General features: G+C 41.2%; 2 protein-coding genes across 2 annotated transcripts; both read right to left on the bottom strand.

Moving 5' to 3' along the window:
* Nucleotides 1–5,942: 5,942 nt before the first annotated feature.
* On the bottom strand, nt 5,943–13,688 carry LOC139445392 (uncharacterized). Its single transcript, XM_071226531.1, has one exon. The coding sequence runs from the start codon at nt 13,501–13,503 to the stop codon at nt 10,567–10,569; it is 2,937 nt and encodes a 978-aa protein (XP_071082632.1). The 5' UTR covers nt 13,504–13,688; the 3' UTR covers nt 5,943–10,566.
* A 4,501-nt stretch (nt 13,689–18,189) lies between these two features.
* Nucleotides 18,190–21,340, bottom strand: LOC139446256 (uncharacterized). Its single transcript, XM_071227607.1, has one exon. It carries the CDS (start codon nt 21,058–21,060, stop codon nt 18,190–18,192), a length of 2,871 nt encoding a protein of 956 aa, XP_071083708.1. The 5' UTR covers nt 21,061–21,340.
* Nucleotides 21,341–24,290: the final 2,950 nt, after the last annotated feature.

Genomic DNA, 24,290 nt, shown 5'->3' with positions numbered 1-24,290 from the left:
TGAGTTTATGTAAGTAATTATTTTCGTGCAGCGAGGCCGTGTCTCTCAGTCAACTTTTTGTGAGCCGTTTGTTGACAGTGCGACATGCGGCGGTGGTTTCATGGCGTGCTGCCTGTATACAGGTTCACGAGTCACGCTCTAATTCCAACTCTATAGTTGGCTCTATAGCCAACGACTATTTTAGTCGTGTATTTAGATAGGGTATATATAAAATATTGAAAGAGTTATGATTTTAAAGATCGCTTTGTCATCTTTTCATATGTCAGCACTTTTGGGAGAGAGCGGGAGAGAGAGGGGAAGTATGTCGATTGTTGGCGAGACTTAGCGAGACGCCCATTATATCACACCATGACAATTATGTGTTGTACTTTGAGCAATATATGGGCCTCGCCCTCTATATAATCACGTGTAACAACGGTTGTTTGATTGAGCATTGCAGGTTTGAGCATATGAAGTCATTTATCAGTTTCTTTGCGTGTCTGATCTGCTGTTTTATTCAATTACTCACTTTTAAAAAAATGAGATTCGCCCACATGCTGCTTCGAATAATAAATTTGAAGCAGATTGGTTAATCCAGTTATTTATATTGAATATAAAGCACGGATACTTGTTTACATCCACTCATGTGTCGGGCGCGTCACTCCAAAAGACGTTAAAAGATGGTACTTGTTGTTACCCTGTCTGGCACTCGGCATTAAGGGGCTAAAACAAGTACTGGTAGGCTCAGAGTCAGTATACTGTGTCTGAGTGGGGTATTCATGTTAAACTGTGGCATCGTATCTCAGGGGCTAGCACTATAAATCCGGACTAGTACACGCAGCCACACACGCACGCACATACACGCTCATGTACGGCGCTATATAAGTTCAATAGTCTTGGACGCGACGTTTAACCCCATCTCACCCCACCTCACCTCACTTCAAGTGACACAGAAACCTCACCGCACTGCTGAATCCCAAATACCCTCTAACTTGACTCCCGAATCCCGCGTACCAAAAAGGGGGTTGGCAGCCTCTTAAATAACACCAACCAACCAACCAACCCACAATATAACACTAGGTCACCCCTGATCAAACTATAATTATATACGGCATACGCTTAAGTGATCAAACGTAATCCACTATAGGATAAATGATGCTCAGGCATGCTACAACAAGCAAGAGCCTGGACATCGTATGTTTCTTATCCTTGTTATTATTCAACGCAACTGGACTGTTCTACCACGAAGTGCAGTGTTCGTAATACCGACACGGGGCGTGAATGAATTCACCCACAACAGGGACTTTGTGGCCCAAGTCAAACACAGGAGTAATAATAGTTGCTTGAAAAAAGTGCGATTGTGTTAACAACATCCAAGTTGCCACGCCTCGTCAATCATGTAAGGGAGACACCTGCTGTGAAGATGTTCACAGTTAATCATGCATGTCCACTTCGTAACGCCAACCTGAACCGTACTAGTTTTCCCGTGCTATAAAAAAACCTTCCTGTTGTGCGAAGTGTTTTATGATACCTACACATTGAACCGTGTGACCCCTGCAACTATTACTGAATCAGAATCTCTAAGGCCACAACCAGCCTGCCTACCAGTAAGCCTAAGGCTTGTCTTCCGCTTTTGGTGTGGGTATATTTTACACAGACGTGAAGCTGTGTTCTCAAGGGTGCCTCATTCTATTTGACAGCGTTATCAGCTTATGCCATTGTGCAGTGTGAATGGAATGGTGGAGTATAGTGACTCACCTTGTTAATGCTCGCACTGTACACGTCGTTGAGAGAGAGTCAGATATCAACGTGGAAAAATCTGAAATGGACATCAAGATGTTTGTCTGGCTACACTTGGAATTCTCGTCTGGTGCATTTTGTTGATATTTATTTAGACACAAGTGACACTTTTGTAACATGGCCCTGGATATAAAAATCACATGGGGTTTGGGAACGCCAGAATCGGCTTCACACATTGCAGGGATGTAGAGAATCGAACCGGGTCTTCGGGGGGACGAGCGAACGCTTTAACCACAAGACTACCCCTACGGCCAGTTAAATACCGTATTTCCTCTTATAGACGCTGGCCTCTAATAGAAGCCGGGTCAATTGTTCAGTGCAAAAAATAGGAGCCGGGCCTCTAATAGTCGCCGGGTCGATCAATTGATACAATTAATGATCCCTTGACGATTCAGGACATTCGTGGTCATAGTGAAATGGGGGTATTAATAGAAGCCGGGCCTCCAAAAGAAAGGCTTGTCCGAAATAAATAGAAGCCCGGGCGTCTAATAGAGGAAATACGGTACACACTAAACGACCACGCCTATCACAGAGAGATACAGCATTGGTCCAGTTGTCAAACATAGGTTAACGTGCAAATAGGTTTCCGCACTGGCTGTCAAATGTTTCATTTCGACCTCAACAGTAATGAGACTGTTGTATATCTGGTATTTAGCCATGCGGTTGGGTCACGGTGACCACGCTAGTCACATAACGCTGCTCACCGGCGAGATTCGGTCTTCACAGACAGGTAAACAAGTATTGTGTATACGCTGCATTGCGAGAGGACTGCTATAGGCTGTCGGCGAGGTCAGACGTGTGTTGACGATCTCGCTTGTTTTTTAATCCTCATAGGGGAGGCCTTGCAATATTTGTAAAATCGTATTTGCCCTTCAAAGAGCATAAGTTGCATAAAACTGTTTCTGAATCCAATTCTGTTAAGAATGTCTTCGACGAAACTAAATATATCACAGCGATAATGTTTACAACACTGAAAAACTCAATGTATATAATTATATGAAATTAACAGAGGATCATTTTGAATCCTATTCCACTTGAGAGTGAGTGAATTTAGTTTTACGCCGCTTTTAGACATATTCCAGCAATATCACGGCGGGGGACACCTGAAATGGGCTTCACACATTGTACCCACTATTGCACTAATGGCGATTTTGATAGTCACAATGTTTTGTGTGGAAGTAATAAAACAGACCACAATGGAACAACTGTTGAAAACGTTTTAGATGAATCAGACTTGGTGATTTTAAATTATGGTAAAATGACCCGATGGATTTGGAGAGATGGGTGTGTTCTGCCTTGGACCTTTCGATTATATATTCCCCATTAGCATTTAAATGTTACTGGGATGTGTCCCAAGGCGATGCTCTAAAAAAAAAAAGTACTCACGGAAATGAAAAAAAACCCTGTTTTTCTCAATTTAAAAATCGACACAAAGTGTTATGTAGCTGTAATTACGAAATAACAAAACAACTCAAAAAGTACTAGTCTGGATTTGCTAGTTTGATCTCAGTGAACAACACCAAATGTACTTTACAGGAGGTAATTTGTCGGCACTTTCAACATTCAAAAATAAAACTAAGTCCAAATTGACATAGCAGAAACAGACTATAGGCATTATGCACCTGTTCTCACCTGTCGTCAAGGTGTCATAGGTCACCTTGATCTACTTACACCTGGTTATGCCCTGTTTCACAATAGTCTGTTTTATTCACATTTTCACACACTTTTACGTGTAAAAAGGCATAAAAACATTTGATACGCTGTATTTGTGCCACGGCCCAATTAGTACTAATTTAGTTGTTTGAATATTTACATATTTCGTATATCAACTGCAATAATTAAAGATCTGAGGTCGAAAAAAGTTTTTTTTCATTTCCGTGAGTACTTTAGGTAGTGATCACTTCCCAGTATTCACTGAAATCCAGGTACGCCCGCTAAGATCTCCGAATGTACACGTTCCCCCAGGGAAATTGAAACATGCAAACTGGTCCGATTCTGATTCTTTTGTGTTGAAACATATTACGTCTGATCTGATAAACGAAGATGCTGAAGTTTAAAATGATAACATTACTTCACAAATCATTTAAATATTCCAGGCAACCATTGGTAAATCGTCAAGTAAGCGAACTACGTTCATCCCCAAAGTTTGATGGAATGATGAATATGAAAGACAAATAAAGCAAGGAAACAAGCCAAAGATAGGGTTTGTCATTCTTCTCTTCCCTGTGACCCGGATGAGTTCAGGAAGAAACGTGCCGAGTCTCAACGTGTTGATCGTGCGACCAAACACTAGCTGGCGTAACTATATTTCAAATATAAACCGATTTTCTCCACTATCTTCCATGTGTTCTAACATCAAAAATGTCAGTGGTACTCACAGCCGTTGTCCTATACATGTTTTAAGTCTAGACGGCAGTATTGTGACCACTTTTCAGAAGGCGAATGCACTAGCTGAGCGATTTAAAACTGTTAGTCCAGAGGGATTTCAGAGAACTCAAAGACTCTTATAAAACCAATTTTTTACCTGATACTTGTTCATGAAATATTAAAGTTGGATGCATTTTTAACTCTAAGTATATTACTAGTGATATTCTACGAGTGTTGATTCCAGATCCTGTTGGTCTGCATGGGAATGAGATATCAGAATTCTGACCCCATCCAACCGATTTCGACTCTATCTTTGCCATCAAGCTGGCAACAGTTGTGGGATGCTCCGACTGCTGGCCGACGAAGAAATGCGAGGAAGTCATAATTATTAGACTTCGCCTTGTAGACATGTCTCCCCTGTATGTACGCACTGTGATGAAAATACTCCCCTGACAGTGAAACATTATTTAATTGAATGCCCAGACCACAATCATATCAGGCTATATTATCGGGTGGTATCCCAAATGCGTAGACCGATGCTCATGATGTCAATCACTGGATTGCCTGGTCCAGACTCGAATTAGTGACAGACCGCCGTCATATAGCTGGAATATTGCTGATGGCGTCGTGAAACAACTAACAAGCATAGGTAATACCATACCATCGTTATCATATACAGTACCATCCCATCGTTTTCCAACGTACTAACCATACTATGTTATCATACGGAGTGCCATTGTCTTACGTAGCATCCATACGTAGCATCCGTATTTACATTATCATACGTAGTATCGTTATAACACGTAGTGCCCATACCATCTGTTTCGCACGTACCATACTTTAATACCAAAACGGAGAACCGATACTAAGCTTATCATCTGTAGCGAGGGCACGTCAGGAAATAAGTGTTTCGCAGAGAGTATCCTCAATCTCATTAAAATCAGATCTTAGTTCTCTGAGGACATCCCATTAAGGGGTCACGTCAGAACGACCTTTCATCCAACCAATCAGAGCATCGCTTACCAGATCGTGAAAGTGACAGTCGGAATGTGTTTTCTGCTCACACAACCACGAAATATTTAACACGGGGTATTCCGAATGACAGTAACGGGTTTTATGTCGTCGCCAGTTTGAAACCAGTGTCGTAAAGCTCGAGAAAGCTGTCTTCTGATTCGCTTATGTCGATTTCTTGTCAGTCATTTCATTGGTCGGTCCAAATTAACGAAAGGTCGTTCTGACGTGACACTTAATGGGATCTCCCAAGATCTCTGTTTAGCGGTAGTGAGAACAAAGATCTGATTTTAATGAGATTGAGAGTATCCTAAGCACTAATTTCCCGATGTGCCTTCCGTGTCACTGCGCCGTTAGGTGATGAAATCCCTGTTAGTGTCACCTTTGCATCACTTCACTTTTTTGCTGTTTTACGCCGCACTCAGCAATATTCCAGCTATATGACGGCGGTCTGTAAATAATCGAGTCAGGACCAGACTATCCAGTGATTAGTATTATGAGCATCGATCCACGCAATTGGGATCGATGACATGCTTCAACCAAATCAGCGAGCCTGACCACCCGACCCCGTTAGTCGCCTTTTACGACAAGCATAGTCACCTTTTACGGCAAGCATGGGTTGCTGAAGAGCTATTCTACCCCGGAATCTTCACGGGTCCCTTTGCATCAAGCATGATGGGTCCATGGGGAATATTGTCCAACGGTATTCCCATATGTAAACCAATGAAAACATATGAAAATCAGATACTTCAAACAGGTTTATTTCTAACGTCATTGCATAGGAATGTAAAGAGGATATGAAAGAAGTTTTTTTTATGAAAATAGATGGTTAAATACTCGAATTGTAAATAAACTATGCTCTCTTTTGGCATGATGGGATTGGTAAACAGCAAACAACAACTCATCTAGATGTACCGATGTCTTACAAGCAATCTGAGCTATATAGTCTAACACATGCCATGTGGCACAGACGCACGAATGACATGACATTATTATGCTAGAGGGGGCACGGGTGGCCCAGTCGTCTAAGGCGCCGCGATTCGCTGTGCAGAGTTGCGTCCCTTGGGCACGCCACAAACCTATGATTGTGGCTTCGAATCCCAGTTCGCCCCGATTATGGTTCTAGGTTTGTCAGCACCATACTCGTGCTCGTGGGTTTCATCGAAGTGGTAAACGTCTGAGACCTGCATCACTTCGGGCTTTCCTCTCACATTAAGCTGACACGCCGCGATATAACTGGAATACTGTTAAAAGCGGCGTTAAACCCAACTCACTCACTCACTATTATGCTAGATGGGTTATAGGATCTACATTAGGCAACATCTTTTCACACAATTATATGAAAATAATTTAGAATTTATTTTTGATTATTCCACCGGTCTACCTTTAGCGTGACTGGAAACTACACAGATAGAACTATAAAAAATACCTATCCAAAAACCTTTTTTAAATCAGTAATTAATCAAATGCATTTTATATAGACTGCAACCACAAGAGAACAAAGCCTTACCTGATAGAAGTTAATAAATGCACTGACCAAACAGTTAACATACGGCACTGTACAGCCGAGCTAGCATTCTATATTTTCGCTGCATGAAATGGGTGTCACGAACATTTCTCGGAAACGGACGAGAGAAAGCGAATGTACAACAGCGTGTTATTTAATTGGAAGACAATTTCAGACACATTTAATGAAAATAAACTGCCAGGCAAAAGAATATATGCACATAGACATGACCAAAAAATCACAAACGTTATCTAAACGTTACTAGGCTGAAAAGAGTCACCGAAATACTTGAACTTCAGGTAAAACACACAAATGTGATACCCGTATCAAATACATCACCATCGAATAACCATTTTCTGTTTGTTTCATTTTTAGCCACCATCAAACATATGTGTATTCTTGCTTTTGCCGGGCAGTTTATAATATTAATGAATATGTTTTTAAAATATGCAACGATATGAGCATCGTAATATCAAATGTCAATGAATGAGTAAAATATAGTTTTTAAACATTCATGTAGTCCACAAACATGATTTAATATATTCAATTCTCCTGTCAACAACGACATAAACATAATGATCGACTCACACGTGTTTGCAGTTCATGTACAGACAATATTTAACAATATTTATTTAAATTATTTATGCTTAAAGGATATTTGATTTGTCAGTTTATAGCACCATACACTTGTATTCAGAGATCTTTATGAATATGCACGAACACTCAGTATGAAAAAGTTGAAGTCTGGCCGAAGCCAAACCAAGACAGACAGATGTCAATAGCGCTATTGAATCCAGCGTAGTCTATAACTTGTATAGCATTGGGTACTTTGTATACCCTATTGGATTTCACGAAATATGCGTTGTACATGTCATGAGGTAAAGGACAATCAATATATTTACATAACAAAAGCAAATATGAGAATTTGAAAATAATAATGGCATGTGAAAAGGCACGAGTTTGAATGAACATCAGTGGTGTAATTGAAAGTCAAATATGTTGTGTCATTCGGTGCGTTAACATTAAAAAGATGACCTTTGATAGGACAGAACATTTTATCTGTCAACCATCATCCCACACACGTAACATTTATCACGTGGCTTCACTCAGACTCCAGGATATAAGCAGATTATACAGGCGAAAGGACAGACTATTATATGTTTTCGAGACTACACATTTACTACAAAGCATAACATTCATAACATAGGCAACATCTGACAATTACGAAAAATATATTAAAAATCTCATCAGGGACAGAATACTGCTTTCACGGCATCCATATATCATTTACATACACTCCCTGCTTCTTTCGAATTAATTCCGCCCCAACCCGACCAATACTGACTAAGCCATCAGTTCTACGTTCAGCTGACTGCTTAACGGTGATGGGATGAGGGTGTTCTAACATTAAATGGAGTGATGAAATGTTATTTATGATATAACTGAAACTTTTCGTTTCAGTTTCAGTACTTATGTATTGTCTCTAACCTATACGGGGGCGGTCGGGTAGCCTAGTGGTTAAAGCGTTCGTTCGTCACCCCTAAAGACCCGGGTTCGATTCCCGACATGGGTGTAATGTGTGAAGCCCAGTTCTAGTATCCCCCACCGTGATATTGCTGGAATATTGCTAGACACGGCGTAAACCCATACTCACTCACTCTAACCTATGCCCTTTTCTCTGCCTCACAGGGGGCACGGGTGGCCCAGTCGCCTAAGGCGCCGCGATTCGCTGTGCAGAGTTTCGTCCCTTGGGCACGCCAGAAACCTATGATTTTGGGTTCGGATCCCGGTTCGCCCTGATTATGGTTCTAGGTTTGTCAGCACCATACCCGTGCTCGTGGGTTTCACCGAAGTGGTAAACGTCTGAGACCTGCATCACTTCGGGCTTTCCTCCAACATTAAGCTGACACGCTGTGATATAACTGGAATACTGTTAAAAGCGGCGTTAAACCCAACTCACTCACTCACTCACTCTCTGCCTCACAGGAACGTATTACGTTGATACTGCTTGAAGGATGGTTCAATTTGAAAATAAGATTGGTTCTGGTTTCCATGGTTTGCGTCCTATATTTGAACCCAGCCAACAAGGAACAATTGTTACATTAAGGATGTACTTTAAAGCTTCACATGTAACATGGACGCAACTGCCTGTTTTAAGCTACACAATTATGCAACCTCATCAATATCCGTGCAATGCTTTGATATCTCTTCCATCACTCTGATGGTAATTTCAAGGTTTAGTCTGTCATTTTATGAACCAGTTATAACTTCTTCCAAGGTCATGTAACAGCTGTCGATGTAATTCAATTACATATACAACAATGTGATACTACACGGTCTACATATTGATGCACAGGTGGAATGCCGACTGCACCATATCAGTCGATCCTGTCCTTGGTCTAGGCAATGTCTGTATGGACATACCAACACTAAGCTTGACATACGTACAGCCTGTATTACAATGAATGCTCCTTATGGATCGTGGTCTACGCCTATATAATACTACAAATGCGTTTACCCGAATATATGATCAGGCTGTTATGTGCGGTATGTACAATTGTATTCAGGGTTGTATTGATTTGAAGAGACACATAAGTTGGCAGTGTATGCATTAAAGTCTAGTAATGATACATGCAATATAAACAGTGACTGATGAGTATGATATCTTTCTACTACAGCTGCTATCACCTAAAATAATCAATTGCAATTTCTGTTTTTTAACGTTAACTCCAGAATTCAATGTTGTTTATGGACGACTTCATAAGTAAAGCATGCTGTCACAGCTGCTATTACCTTGTAAAATAACCAAGTGAAATTTCTGTTTTTAAGTATCACCCCAGAGTTCAATGTTGTTTATAGACGACTTGAAAATTCCCCATGCTTAGAACTGTTGTTCATTCCATATGGCAATGCTAAGTGGTTTGTTGGTTTGTTATTTAACGCCGCACTCAGCAATATTCCAGCTATATGACGGAGGTCTGTACATAATCGAGTCCAGATCAGACAATCCAATGATTGACATCATGAACATCGATCCACGCAATTGGGATCGATGACATGCATCAACCAAGTCAGCGAGCCTGACCACCCGACCCCGTTAGTCCCCTCTTACGGCAAGCATAGTCGCCTTTAACGGCAAGCATGGGTTGCCGAAGACCTATTTTACCCAGGATCTTCACGGGTCAGCATATATATGAATACAGTATATGACTAAGTGGTTTGTACACGCTAACAGTTACTAAACCTACGTATGTGAATACAATACTTCCACATTCACCTATCGGCAGCTAATCTTTAAGAAGTGTAAGATTGAAGTGGAACTTGATAAGTAGGGCAGTTGCGTGTCTACGCATAATAGGCATTGTTGAGACATAATATTAGCCTGTAATACTAAGATCAAGATCTGCACTGATTATGTTCCAAGAAATCAAAAGACCTAGCGTCTTACTTCAGTTTCTTGTTCATCTCTAATGCAACAACTCCTACATAATACGTAAGATCATTTGATAGAGAGTGAGTGAGTTCAGACTTATAGTCACATCGGCAGCATTTCAGCCATATCGTGACCAAATCAAGTTGAACATGAATAATATATAATTATATAGATCATTTGATAAGATTATATATGTCGACAATGGTTTATATGACAACCTTCATATATAGTAATATACTAGTAAAATGGCTTGGAAGGCATGCCTGTGTTTGGCTAGAAATTCCAGAGATTTTCTGGTAATTTTGAACACGAGTAATACTTTTCACATTTCAAAAACATTACACTTGGGCAGATCTGAATCAGTTTTAATTGATACAACAGTAACATTATATTCACTGGTATTGGTGTGTGTTTCCTTATTTCTTCATCAGAATAAAATAACTAAATAAAGATCGTTATAAAAGGAAGACTACACAACAAATGTATTTGTGTGTTGTGGAGATCTGTATATTGAAGCATTGCCATCTGCCAACATTGACAAGGAGCCTACATTAACCAATGACCCTTCCATGCCGATACGACGGTTTAATTTATCAAACCTGGCTATGTCAATGATTAAATCTACCTTAGTTTCATCAAACTCCGAGTCATCAGAATCAACGTCAAGTCTTATGTCTTTTGTCTCATTGGAATCAATTAGGGGTGAGGTGTCTTTGTTTTCAGCGTTGTTGTTATCTGGGTGCACGATTTCGCTCTCTTCTTCTCTTCCCCCATCATCCCCTGGCTTCACCTCCTCTGCTAATTCCAGTGGCACCCCAGCTTCAGTGATAGATGCTGGAATAATATCAGAAACAGACCACTTCTGAGTAAATCTTGCTATGGTGCTCTCAAATTCGGTCACGAATTGAATACTTCCAGTATCAACTGTAAAGGAACCTGATCCTTTCATGAAGAAATTCCTGAAAACAAAGGGAACAAATCCACCAGCCAAAGTGGCCAACATTTGGTTGGTTGTGGAAAACTGGTTTCCAAAGGCAAGCACCACAATCACTACGAAGAATAGAAACACCATTATCTTCATAAAGTTGTAGAAGGCATATAGAGTATTTTGCCATAACTTCCCAGGACAACCACAGTAGTTCATATTAATTGTCTCAAAGAAGAACTTCTCTGGTGTCAAAGGCTGATCGATGCTGCTCAGAAACACCAGTAGACCTTCTGTTGTCCATCTTAGACTTCCATCTTTTACTTCAATTCCTATTCCTGAAGTTTTGTCAGCAGCGTTATACGAACTCTGGACACGGAACACAGTGTTTTCCTGGACGTCAGAATCTTGTCTGGCTGTCTGCTTCATTTCCTCCTGTTTCCTACTCAGCAACTGACCTCTGATGATCTTGTGGTAATCCAGATACTTTGAATGAACTCCACTGAAGGCGTTTTTAGCATACATCCCTATAAGGAAGATCACGGTAACATACTGCAGAGTAGCTCCAGCATTGACAATGATGCCCATTAGAGTGTAAACTCCAACTTCCACGAAGAATGAGAGGCACTCCATCAACAGGAACGTGAGGGACCAGAAGGATGTGAGACACATGATGATGATACAAAGTTGAATACAAACTTCTTTCTTGGACATATTTTCCTTTCCTTGGAACTCCTCTTCATCACCAATCTCATTCAGGTTTAGATTATTTTTAACACTGGCCATGTTCTCTGACATCTTGTTGAAGTGGGCCAGGACTCTGTCCGGGCACATGAAGAGAAAGAGATGAATGATGAGCCTGATGCTGAGATTTAGAGCTGGAAAAGTGTAGAAGGCCAGGACCGGGACCAGGATAGGCAGGAGAAGGATCCAGTATATCGGGACCAAGAGAAAACCAATCAATCCAAATCTCTTGAAGGGGAGAAGAGCAAGAGCAACTGCCCATCCATATGCAGACAAACGGGATCGTTCACGCATGTCACGCAGACATTTTCTCAGAATAAACTTAAATCGATTTTTCATTGCTGTTCCAAGGAGTCCATACGCAAAGGAATCAATGGAGACTATGATGTAAATAGCTACAAACAGTCCATGGAGTGGGGTTAGGTAGAGTGTAAAACTGCCATGGAAGTGCATACCAGTTTGAAAACGTTCAGCAGCTTCGTTTTTCTCCTCCATTATAGCAGCTTCGTATGTGAAATACATAACAAGTCGAATAATCCACGGGATGGCCAGGAGACCAATGAGGATCATTTTGGCAAATATTCTCAAACATCTGAACCAGGTTAACACCTTGCAGCCAACGTCAATAACGCCACAGATTCCAGTATCACAACAAGGTTTGAGGGATGGGAGGTTCCTCATTTTGCAACGGAATATGTTCTCATATATCATTTTTGTAACAGACACAGGGACGTACGTCTCCGATAACAGCTTCCTCGCCTTCACTAACAGTTGAATACGATCGAGTTTCAGGTCATATATTTTGTCAACTTGCAGACTGTTAAGTGACACCTTCATATATTCCAGTCCTTCGATCTTCTCGAGTCTGATCGGAGGGTTTTCACTGGTGTAAGAGCCTGGGTACATGGTCTTCACGATTTTAATCTTCTTTTTCTTCTTATCTGGAGGAATATGATGAACATATTCTGTTGCTGTGAATTTCTTCCTGTAAAAGGTTTCTGGGACAAATCTTGGGCTGTACAGAACGACCATGACTTTGATGATTATGATGCAAATCAGAAGAACATTAATCCATAAGTCGCGATGAACATCTTCACATATTTCATTACCATCAGGATCAATATGGCAACAGTGATACAAAAAGTTAGCTCTATCGTCATCTGGGACTATTCTCATGTTGCATATTCGTTCATTTTTGCTAAGGCTTCCACTCTTCTCACCTGGGCCAGGTAACTTAAAGTCATTAAATACCATGTACCTTGTACTGTTCTCTCGTTGCTCGGGTGTCAGATGATTCATACATCCTTGTGGTTTCTCGTGAAGTTCCACGTCCATCAACACGACTCCTATTCCAAGCAACGACAACGACAGCATTTCAAAGTTGTCATCCAACATCAACAAACTTTGTCCTTGTCTTGAAGTAGATCTGATCCATAGATTCGGTCGAAATAAATCCCCTCCTTCTGCAATTAATACGTCACCAGGGTAACCTTTGAATTTCACGTTGTACTTTATCATTCTGACTTTACCTTTCAAAGCCTCGCTTAGCTCATCGCGGGTTTTTGAATTCGTAAGGAAAAACTCACATTTTCCATCAATTAATATCGTCGTGGGTTGTGAAGTTGTAGTTACAGTCGTTGTATTGCTGGTGCTGTTCGACGATGCTGTTGTTGCAGCAAAAACAAGTTCAACCATCAACACGGTACAAACAACATGTATGCACCAGGAGACCGCCATGTTGCTTGTCTGCCTGCACGACTGAGGTCTATTTGATATGAAAAGCTGATGAGAGGCACACCGCACGGTAAGCCTGGCAATGCAGTGTTACTGCAAAGCTGTGTTAAAGAGCGTCTCCATGGCTAAGTCACCTGTGACGAACGACCTCAGGTCAACTCGTTGATACATTGCTGAACCCCATTGCCTTAGAATTCAAGCAATCGCCAAGACACAAGCACGGTGTTGTATAGAAGGAAAGTTTTATCTCGCCTTCGCGCAGTTCATAGCTTTCACGAGCATCGATCGAAGTACACCTGGCTAACGGTCGCGCTTCGCTGTAGAAGCATTAAAGTAATGCGGCCCCACAATATTACCTGTCCTAGCAACATGCCCGTAAGCAAACAGGTGTGTACGCTTTGGTCACAGGTTGTAATCGCGCGTCACTCGCCTCGTCAAACCGTTGACTGCTGAAAATGTCACGTCTAGATGCAGATCATGTGTGATCTGCATAGATGCATGTGTGTTGTGCACATATCGGGTAAATAAGTCCTTGTTTCGAATCCATGTCAGTTGACATCGTTGTGTTTGTCCTGTGTGGGTAGTTTCGATAACATTCTTCCGTATCATAATTATGTATCTCTTTCTTCAGCATGGCGACTTCCATGTCTAAAATAACAAAATATGTCCATATTGTTTCAGAGTGATCCCGATGACAGAAGGAGATGAAAGTAATTGTCTAAAGTGTCTATTTGAACATGGATATATTACTAGATGCAAAACGGCATGTCATATCCGGAGTTAAGAGTTACTTAAGTGGTTGCTAGGGCAACTGAGTCCGGGGTGTTTTGAACCCAATTGGGTATAGACTGATGTGGTCTCCTTGGAAACACAAATATGGAATACCATTCACGTTGTGTACACGTGCTCACATAAATTCTATGTAGGGACATGGCTCGGTTGTTTACCGGCTACCATGATATACGCTGCTTACTGCGGCGAAAACAATATTCACTCTCACGTTCACACTCCTCTAAGAAAGAAAGTGGTTAGTCTAGGGGGAAGTCTATTAGAGGCGACACACATGTATTTTGTTAATACCTTACACGAATCCATGAATGCAAATCCGGTTAGATGTGTGAATTGAATACCCCCTGGGCGACCCACGTAAGCTAATCAGGAACTTTAATCTACTTAAACAAGCCTGGACGTTTTTCACAAGCCGATGGTCTCTTAAATGTATGATTGTTAAAACCCTTTAATGGAAACTCGATGTGGTTGCCTAGTTCAACGCATGCGAGTGCGGGTAATTAGCTTCTGCATAATAATAAATCCGACACGCTGACTATATGTCCTGTGGGTAACCGTTACCGGGCATTTGACATAATAATGAATCATCCTCAGTCATCCAGGGTATTATATATTCCATCATGACAAATACCCTAGCCTATTTTCTACCATAACCTGGTTTTAAGACTCCAATGACACCGTAATAAACAGAACCGTCCAATTAAATCACATTCATGAGCGAGAGGCATTCTGTGCTTTGTGATATTTAAATTGTGATGGTGATGTCACTTCCGGAATTCAGCTATGGTGGCGCATGGGTCCAAGAAATATATCATAATAAACCGGACATATAAAAAAAAGGAAATTCAGGATGCTCATTTATCTGGATGCTCCTGACCCAAAAGACGGGTTCACGTTAAAGCGGGACGCCAAAAACCATAACAAACAACCCTGTTTTGTGGTGATGAATGTCCTCCTTGACTAGACAATGAACAACAGGATAATACTAAAATTTGTTAGAAAAGAACCGACTTTCAATACACACATGAGGGCAGCCACATGTTGGTCCGATATTCCGCCATTACGGATAATGGTATCAATTTGTTTGTTTGTTGTTTAACACCACATTCATCACTATTCCATCTATATGACGCGGTCTGTAAATAATCGAATTGGATCCAACAATACCATGTTGCATGCAATTTAATTTAAATGATGTTATTTTGGTAAGTACAAATGCATGATCGGGGCTTTAAGATATTTTGCTGTTGGAGTGAATGTGTTAGTATGTTCAATCGCGAAACCTTGCAAAGATGTTTAGCCTAAAAACCGCGAGTTATGGACGAGACGATATGACATAACTGATAGAATGTTCATATTCTGTGACCATGTATTTGAGGAAGTCATCAAAGCGCACGTAAAATATATTTTATATTACTAAATTCTCTCCCAAAATATTTTCAGGTGGAAACCTCATTCGTGACCAACTCGCGTTATTCCGGGACAAGTTTGCAGGTTACGGAAAGGGGCGAATGGTGGAAACCTATAAATTTTCTGTCTGGCGTACAGTTTAATAATGATGGGCAGTTCCTTGTAGATAGAATTTTTCTTATCAATAAAGTCTCTCGAAACTTAAAAAAAAAACGTGATGCAAATCCTGCTTTACTTCACTCTCTCGGATTTCTCAGGGGACAGGAGTAGCCACGGGATCTAAGGCGTCCCAACACGCATTTCAGAGTTACGTCCCTTGATCGAGTCAGGATTCGTTGATTCAGATTCGCTAACATAATGATTCTTGGTCTGCCAGCACTGTACCCATTCACCCAAGGGTTAAACATCTATGACCTGGATTACGTCAGGCTCCTCCTCCTCCTACACCCCCCCCCCCCCCCCCCCCCCCCCCCGCCCACACACACACCCGCTGTGATATAACTGGAATATTTCCTATACGGACGTTTAACCAAACACAATCACTCCCTATCGGCCTTAATCATTGTTACTATATTTTCAAACGATCCAAATACCCCAAAGAAAGAATAATCAATGTCAATTTCCAAATGAATATGGTGATATTAAAAAACTTCCACGATTGTGGCTATACGGTATTTTTTAATAATAAATGAAAGCGACAAAACCCTTTCCATAATCATTTGAGTCAATGGAACGAATCCGACAATATCATAAGCATGTGTACATTAATCACTATCAAATAGTGATTATTCCAGGTATTCGCAGAAAAAGTGAGCGTATCCTGCCCCACGGTTGGCACACGTCACAAATACATGCACAGGCAAGTCAAGTGTTCATCTGAAAAACACAGGAACATATTGTACAAGCAAAATAGGGAAGTGGATCAGACAGCATTGTTGTGTCAAATTTGGCGAAAAAAACTTTGGGGAGACTAAGCAGGTACTAGACAATGAAACATTGTTATTTGTAGGATAGTATCTGTAGGATAGCTCTTTCGCTCTAGTCGAAAAAAAGACGAAAACAATGGGCATCGTTTTGTTTTGGATGTTGGTTTGGATTGTTGCTCAATTTTTTTGTCTTCTACATCATGATTTCAAAAACAATTCAAAATCTATGCTGAGAAATAACACTATTTTAGCTCTATCATGGCACAACTGGATCAACTGGGAAACATTTTTGTCTAAAAATACCATTTGGATAACACGTATAACGGATTGACTGTCTAATATGGTTAATGACAATGATCAGTTTAAAAGCAATACCAACAAGTTACTATTTTAAGGCATAGTTTCATTTGCAACTCCGGACTCTAAATGTAATTTAAGTATATATACGCAAACATCTATCCACTGTAGTAAATAAGGGTTCAATCATTTCTTGGAATTAGTTCAACAAAGGCAACAGACTTTTACGACATCGTTATACATGTTGCTTTTCATATCAAATTTTGAAAATAGCCTCCTTTCTCGCCATTCACTGCACTGACGGGTGGGTTGTACAATCAAGGTTGGTATTTAATCAGGGATTTAACTAGCATTCCACGTTTACTTGGCAGACAAAATGTGAAAAAAAGTTTTTCAACAGGTTTTATTTCAACCAGCTCGGTGGACAGCAATACAATCAGCTGATCCTACCAAGGACTCTAACATGTTCGGTCATGAGTGAAATGTTCACAACAAGAATTTCACTCTACACAGTGTATTTCTATGAAGCAAAGAAAAATGCGATTGACACCACGTTAGCATACAGTAGGAGAACCGCCTCCGTGGTCTAATGGTAGAGCGTCCGCCCGGAGAGCGGAAGGTCCGGGGTTCGATCCCGGGCCGCGTCATACCAAAAGACGTTAAAAGATGGTACTTGTTGTTACCCTGTCTGGCGCTCGGCATTAAGGGGATAAAACAAAACTGGTCGGCTCGGAGTCAGTATACTGTGTCTGAGTGGGGTATTTATGTTAAACTGCGGCATGGTATCTCAGTGTGCTAGCACTATAAACCGGCATCAGTCCGGACTATTACAAGCACACACACACACACACACACACACACACACACACACACACACACACACACACACACACACACACACACACACACACACACACACATAAGTGCAATAATCTTGGACGCGACGTTAAACCCCATTTCACCTCACCTACAGCAGGAGAGGAATATTCTAGTTAGAAGCAAATCTTAATAAGGCTGTAAAATAACACAAAATGACAAAAAAGAAATAATTTAACAAGCTAATGAATGTTTAACACTGTGAATCTAATCTTGCATTGAGGTTTACTGGACTGATATTTATAACAACCATTAATTTTAAGTGTCAATGAACTGACACAGTACAAACTATATACACACAGAAGTAACTCCTTTGTCGCTTGACACCTCATGAAGAAATGACATCCATTCTAACATCCAACTTTTATTATCGGAAAATGATAAAATGGGACTACACAACAACTACACCTCCTTGGCCCGTAGGCCTACATATTGGAGTCTTGCTATCATCCAACATAGACATGGAGCCTTCATTCAGTGATGACACAACCGGATAGAGATGAGGGTCACCATCAATGATTAAATCAACCCCAGTTTCATAAACATTCGATCCTTCAGAATCGATTTCAATGTGACAATCATGAGGGCCATGTGACCCACTGGGTGATGAAGTTTCACTGATACCTGTATTGGAATCACGACTTGCTTCTGCTCGTCCATTTCTCCCTATTTCTTCATCGAAATTGTCCTCATCCACATTTGGTGGAATTATGTCAGCCACAAACCATGTCTGCGTATAACGTGCAATGGTGCTCTCAAATTCGGTCACGAATTGAATACTTCCAGTATCAACTGTAAAGGAACCTGATCCTTTCATGAAGAAATTCCTGAAAACAAAGGGAACAAATCCACCAGCCAAAGTGGCCAACATTTGGTTGGTTGTGGAAAACTGGTTTCCAAAGGCAAGCACCACAATCACTACGAAGAATAGAAACACCATTATCTTCATAAAGTTGTAGAAGGCATATAGAGTATTTTGCCACAACTTCCCAGGACAACCACAGTAGTTCATAGTTATTGTCTCAAAGAAGAACTTTTCTGGTGTCAAAGGCTGATCCATGCTGCTTAGAAACACCAGTAGACCTTCTGTCTTCCATCTTAGACTTCCATCTTTCATTTCTATTCCTATCCCTGAAGTATTGTCAGCAGCATTATGTGAACTCTGGACACGGAACACGGTGTTTTCCTGGACGTCAGAATCTTGACTGGCTGTCTGCTTCATTTCCTCCTGTTTCCTACTCAGCAACTGACCTCTGATGATCTTGTGGTAATCCAGATACGTTGAATGAACTCCACTGAAGGCGTTTTTAGCATACATCCCTATAAGGAAGATCACGGTAACATACTGCAGAGTAGCTCCAGCATTGACAATGATGCCCATTAGAGTGTAAACTCCAACTTCCACGAAGAATGAGAGGCACTCCATCAACAGGAACGTGAGGGACCAGAAGGATGTGAGACACATGATGATGATACAAAGTTGAATACAAACTTCTTTCATGAACATATTTTCCTTTCCTTGGAACTTCTCTTCATCACCAATCTCATTCAGGTGGAGTTTCCTTTTAAACCTTGACATTTTGTCTGACATCTTGTTGAAGTGGGCCAGGACTCTGTTCGGGCACATGAAGAGAAAGAGATGAATTATGAGCCTGATGCTGAGATTTAGAGCTGGAAAAGTGTAGAAGGCCAGGACCGGGACCAGGATAGGCAGGAGAAGGATCCAGTATATCGGGACCAGGAGAAAACCAATCAATCCGAATCTCTTGAAGGGGAGAAGAGCAAGAGCAACTGCCCATCCATATGCAGACAAACGGGATCGTTCACGCATGTCACGCAGACATTTTCTCAGAATAAACTTGAATCGATTTTTCATTGATGTTCCAAGGAGTCCATATGCAAAAGAATCAATGGAGACTATGATGTAAATAGCTACAAACAGTCCATGTAGCGGGGTTAGATAGAGCGTAAAACTGCCATGGAAGTGCATACCAGTTTGAAAACGTTCAGCTGCTCGACTCTTTTCTTCCAATATGACTGCTTCATATTTGAAATATGCAATAAGTCGAATAATCCACGGGATGGCCAGGAGACCAATGAGGATCATTTTGGCAAATATTCTCAAACATCTGAACCAGCTTAACACCTTGCAACCTTTGCACACAGTGCCACAGATTCCAGCATCACAACAAGGTTTGAGAGATGGAATACTTCTCATTTTGCAACGAAATATATTATCATAGATCATTTTCATAACAGACACAGGAACATAATTCTCTGATAAAAGCTTCCGTGCCTTTACAGATATGTGAATGCGATCCAGTTCATATATTTTGTCATTCTGCAGTTTCTTGAGAGACTCAATGAGTTTGTCGTTTCCTTTAAGATCACTGAGTGTGATTTTAGGGTTGTTGCTCTTGTAGTGAAGAACATCCTTGGTCTTTACAACCTTAATCCTCTCTTTACCCACAGGAATATGATAAACATACTCTGTGGCTGTGAATTGTTGCCTGTAAAATGTATCAGGGATAAACATTGGGCTATAAAGAACGAGCATCACTTTGATGATAATGATGCAACTTAGAAGAACATTAAACCATACACCTCGATAAACATCTTCACATATTTCATTACCATCTGGATCAATATGGCAACAGTGATACACAAAGTTAGCTCTTCCACTGACAGGAACAACTCTCATGTTGCATATTCGTTCATTTTTACTCAGACTTCCACTCTTCTCACCTGGGCCAGGTAACTTAAAGTCATTAAATACCATGTACCTTGTACTGTTCTCTCGTTGCTCGGGTGTCAGATGATTCATACATCCTTGTGGTTTCTCGTGAAGTTCCACGTCCATCAACACGACTCCTATTCCAAGCAACGACAACGACAGCATTTCAAAGTTGTCATCCAACATCAACAAACTTTGTCCTTGTCTTGAAGTAGATCTGATCCATAGATTCGGTCGAAATAAATCCCCTCCTTTAGCAATTAATACGTCATCAGGGTAACCTTTGAATTTCACGTTAAACTTGATCATATTTACTTTGCTTCCCAATGTCTCGCTCAGCCTGTCGTGAAGTTTAGAATCTGTAAGGAAAAACTCACATTTTTCATCATAGACCGTGGTTGTTCTCGAGGTTGAGGAAACTCCAGCGCTAATGCTTCCTTCGCCATTGCTTGTGCTGTTTGTCTCAACCACCACAGCTTTCATCAACAACACAGAACAAGCAACTTGCATGAGCCAAGACATCGCCATGTTGCCTGCACAAGGTCGTCGCGACACGCAGTCTTATGCGATTAGATAAAAAGGCTGTGGAGAAACATGTAAATCGTCAGCCTGCAATTGAAAAGTTGCACTGACTAGCCTTTTGTGTCTCTTTGTACACCTAACTCACCTATAATAGACTTTTCAAATTTGAACACCCGTCTACAGTTCGAAGTGGTCGAGGGTATTTTAGTTCATGCGCGTTGGTAACACATTACTTTAGAATACCATGTCACAGGAAGAGAAATCAACACTTGGTTTCACAGTTTGTACCATTGTAGATATTCGTACCTGGACATAGTCATGATAAGAACGAGGCTCTCACTGCAGTTCATACGATAACAGCGCCAGCGACTGATAAGACTGAATTGTTTGTTTGTTTGTTGTTTAACGCCGCACTCAGCAATATTCCAGCTACATGACGGCGGTCTATAAATAATCGAGTCTGGACCAGACTATTCACAGACCGCCGTCATTTAGCTGGAATATTGCTGAGTGCGGCGTTAAACAACAAACCAAACCAAAAGCAAACCTTCTACGGCAACCATGGGTTTCTGAAGACCTATTCTACCCCGGATCTTCACGGGTCCTGCTGATTGAGGTCGGCGTTATGAGTGCTTCTTACGGGTCAGACAATAACTAGAATATTAACGTATTGAACAAACACCACGTACAATCTCGAATAAAGGACCTATTCCGAAGCCATAGAGGAGCGTGTGTTGGATGATTTCCCCATTTTGTCTTGTACAATATGTTTCCGTTGTTTTATCAGGTGAACATATGACTTCATTACGTTGGAAGCTTGTTTTTGCAACTGTCATTTTAAATGTAGTTTCTTTGAGATTTTGATCTTTTCAATACATTTTACTTCATGAATCTATCTTTTGTGGATTTGAACCAAGAGTTTAAAACTGTTTAATGAACGTAATTATCAATAATATAGTCCATGAACACTCTCGAACAGACGTAGAGGCCGATGCATGTTTAATAGGTTGCTTTCATTTGTCAGATGCTTTTGACTAGATCTGTAAACAAATGTATGTAGATAGATGCATGTCACACTGGATGTGGAGAACTTCATGAACTGCCATTAGCACCATCACGAGGAACCATGACTATTCTAGATCAGGTAGAGAACATCGAGTGAGTGAGTGATTTTAACAGTATTCCAGTTATATCACGGCGTGTCAGCTTAAGGTGGGAGGAAAGCCCGAAGTGATGCAGGTCTCAGACGTTTACCACTTCGGTGAAACCCACGAGCACGGGTATGGTGCTGACAAACCTAGAAACATAATCGGACAAAGGACCTCCACTGCGACGTAAATAGCGACCGACACAACAGTGTTTGCGTAGGGTATCAGCCCAGATGGTGAGGAACCGGCTATGTGGGGTTGGTCTTTGAGCCAGATGGCCTGTCCGAAGTGTCTTTTGATGGACCAACATCGTCGACTACGACGTCAGTGGTGTAATATCTACAGTGTATGGTATCATCGTTACTGTATTGCACAAACCGCACATAGGAAGTCGATTGTTTTGGTGGAAATAGTGTGATGGTTCGGGCAGCAATCTCAAAAGTGAGTGAGTGAGTTTGATTTTACGCTTTACGCCGCTTTTAGCAATATTCCAGCAATATCACGGAGGGGGACACCAGAAATGGGCTTCACACGTTGTACCCATGTCGGGAATCGAACCGGGTCTTCGGCGTGACTTTGGCTACCCGACCGCCCCCAATCTCAAAAGCGACAGGACCAACCTGTTTGATGTTGAGGGCAACTTAAATGCAAAAGGGTACCGAGATGAAATTCTGCAGCCACATGCCACATGCACCATTTTTCCAGCACAATAATGCCAGGCCACACAAAACACGACTCACAACGGCACATGTGCCCATTGACCTTAAGGTCCTGTCCTGGCGCACTCGAACATTTACAGCATCTGACACAGCTGAGTTGACCATCACAACTCATGGTCTGATTCGTACCCTCCTTGCTTCCATGGGCAGATGTCAGGCAGTTGCCTACATCAGCGACTTGTGAGGTGAGGTGAGGTGAAATGGGGTTTAACGTCGTGTCCAAGATTATTGCACTTATATAGCGACGTGCATGCACGTGTGTGTGTGTGTGTGTGTGTGTGTGTGTGTGTGGCTGCTTATACTAGTCCGGACTGAAATACCATGCCGCAGTTTAACATGAATACCCCACTCAGACACAGTATACTGACTCCGAGCCGACCAGTCCTTGCTCCTTAATGCCGAGCGCCAGACAGGGTAACAACAAGTACCATATTTTAAAGTTTTTTGGTATGAGGCGGTCGGGGATCGAACCCCGGACCTTCTGCTCTCCGGGCGGACGCTCTACCACTAGACCACGGAGGCGGTCTTCAACGACTTGTGGTTACATGTGTCTTATGTGAATAATCAGCTGCTTTCCGTTGATCTATTAATTGAGTCTATCAAATTTGCCCCAGACATGTATGGTACAAATGTACAAAGTATGTTCATGTGTGAGAACTTATCTATTGTTTTCGATGTATATTTGTCTAGAACAAAGCATCCGTTTCCTTGAACTGAAACATGGCAAAGGACTGGTATCATATATTCCCTTGTTTTTTTCAGGTGAACAATTGACCTGTGTTTGTGACGATGGCCCTTGTGGGCCAGGATATGCTCACATTTTCGCGAACACCTGGTATCATCATTATTTGATAGTGGTTCTTCACTGAACTGTCACTTGTAACTATACTATTTAATTACCCAACTTGTCTTTATCATCCAAAACTGGCTTCCATAGGAGATATCGCTTGGGTGAGATCAAGCGATATCTACACTGTAGATATCGCTGCAATGCCATTGGTTACCATGACGTCACAATCAAATGACATCACTAATGGCTCTGCTACTGAAGATATTAGCAGCACTTTTTACACTTAAGACACTGTCTACAAACTGTCTACAAACTGAAAAAGTAGGAAGAATGATGTTGGATGATAAATAAAATCTCACCCTCGTGTCTTTTGATATCAAATATATCAACACTCGTTGATATATTTGATATCAAAAGCCACTCGGGTGAGATTCTCTATATCAATACAGACACATATCTAATAAAAAGATGAAATCCCTGCCAAGTGTAACCCGAAGAAAAGAAACAAAATCAAATCGACAATACATAATCAGGGATATAATTGATATACCATCATTTGATGAGATATTTACATTTGCA

The sequence above is a fragment of the Haliotis cracherodii genome, unplaced genomic scaffold (assembly GCF_022045235.1).
Source record: "Haliotis cracherodii isolate W230 unplaced genomic scaffold, xgHalCrac1.p SCAF_6, whole genome shotgun sequence".
Classification (NCBI taxonomy): domain Eukaryota; kingdom Metazoa; phylum Mollusca; class Gastropoda; order Lepetellida; family Haliotidae; genus Haliotis; species Haliotis cracherodii.
Note: the sequence above shows the minus strand (reverse complement) of the source record. Positions and strands in the feature narration are given on the sequence as shown.

Bases quoted from the DNA above. Each gene is read 5' to 3' on its own strand.
- LOC139445392 (XM_071226531.1), bottom strand. From the start codon at position 13,503: ATGGCGGTCTCCTGGTGCATACATGTTGTTTGTACCGTGTTGATGGTT.
- LOC139446256 (XM_071227607.1), bottom strand. From the start codon at position 21,060: ATGGCGATGTCTTGGCTCATGCAAGTTGCTTGTTCTGTGTTGTTGATG.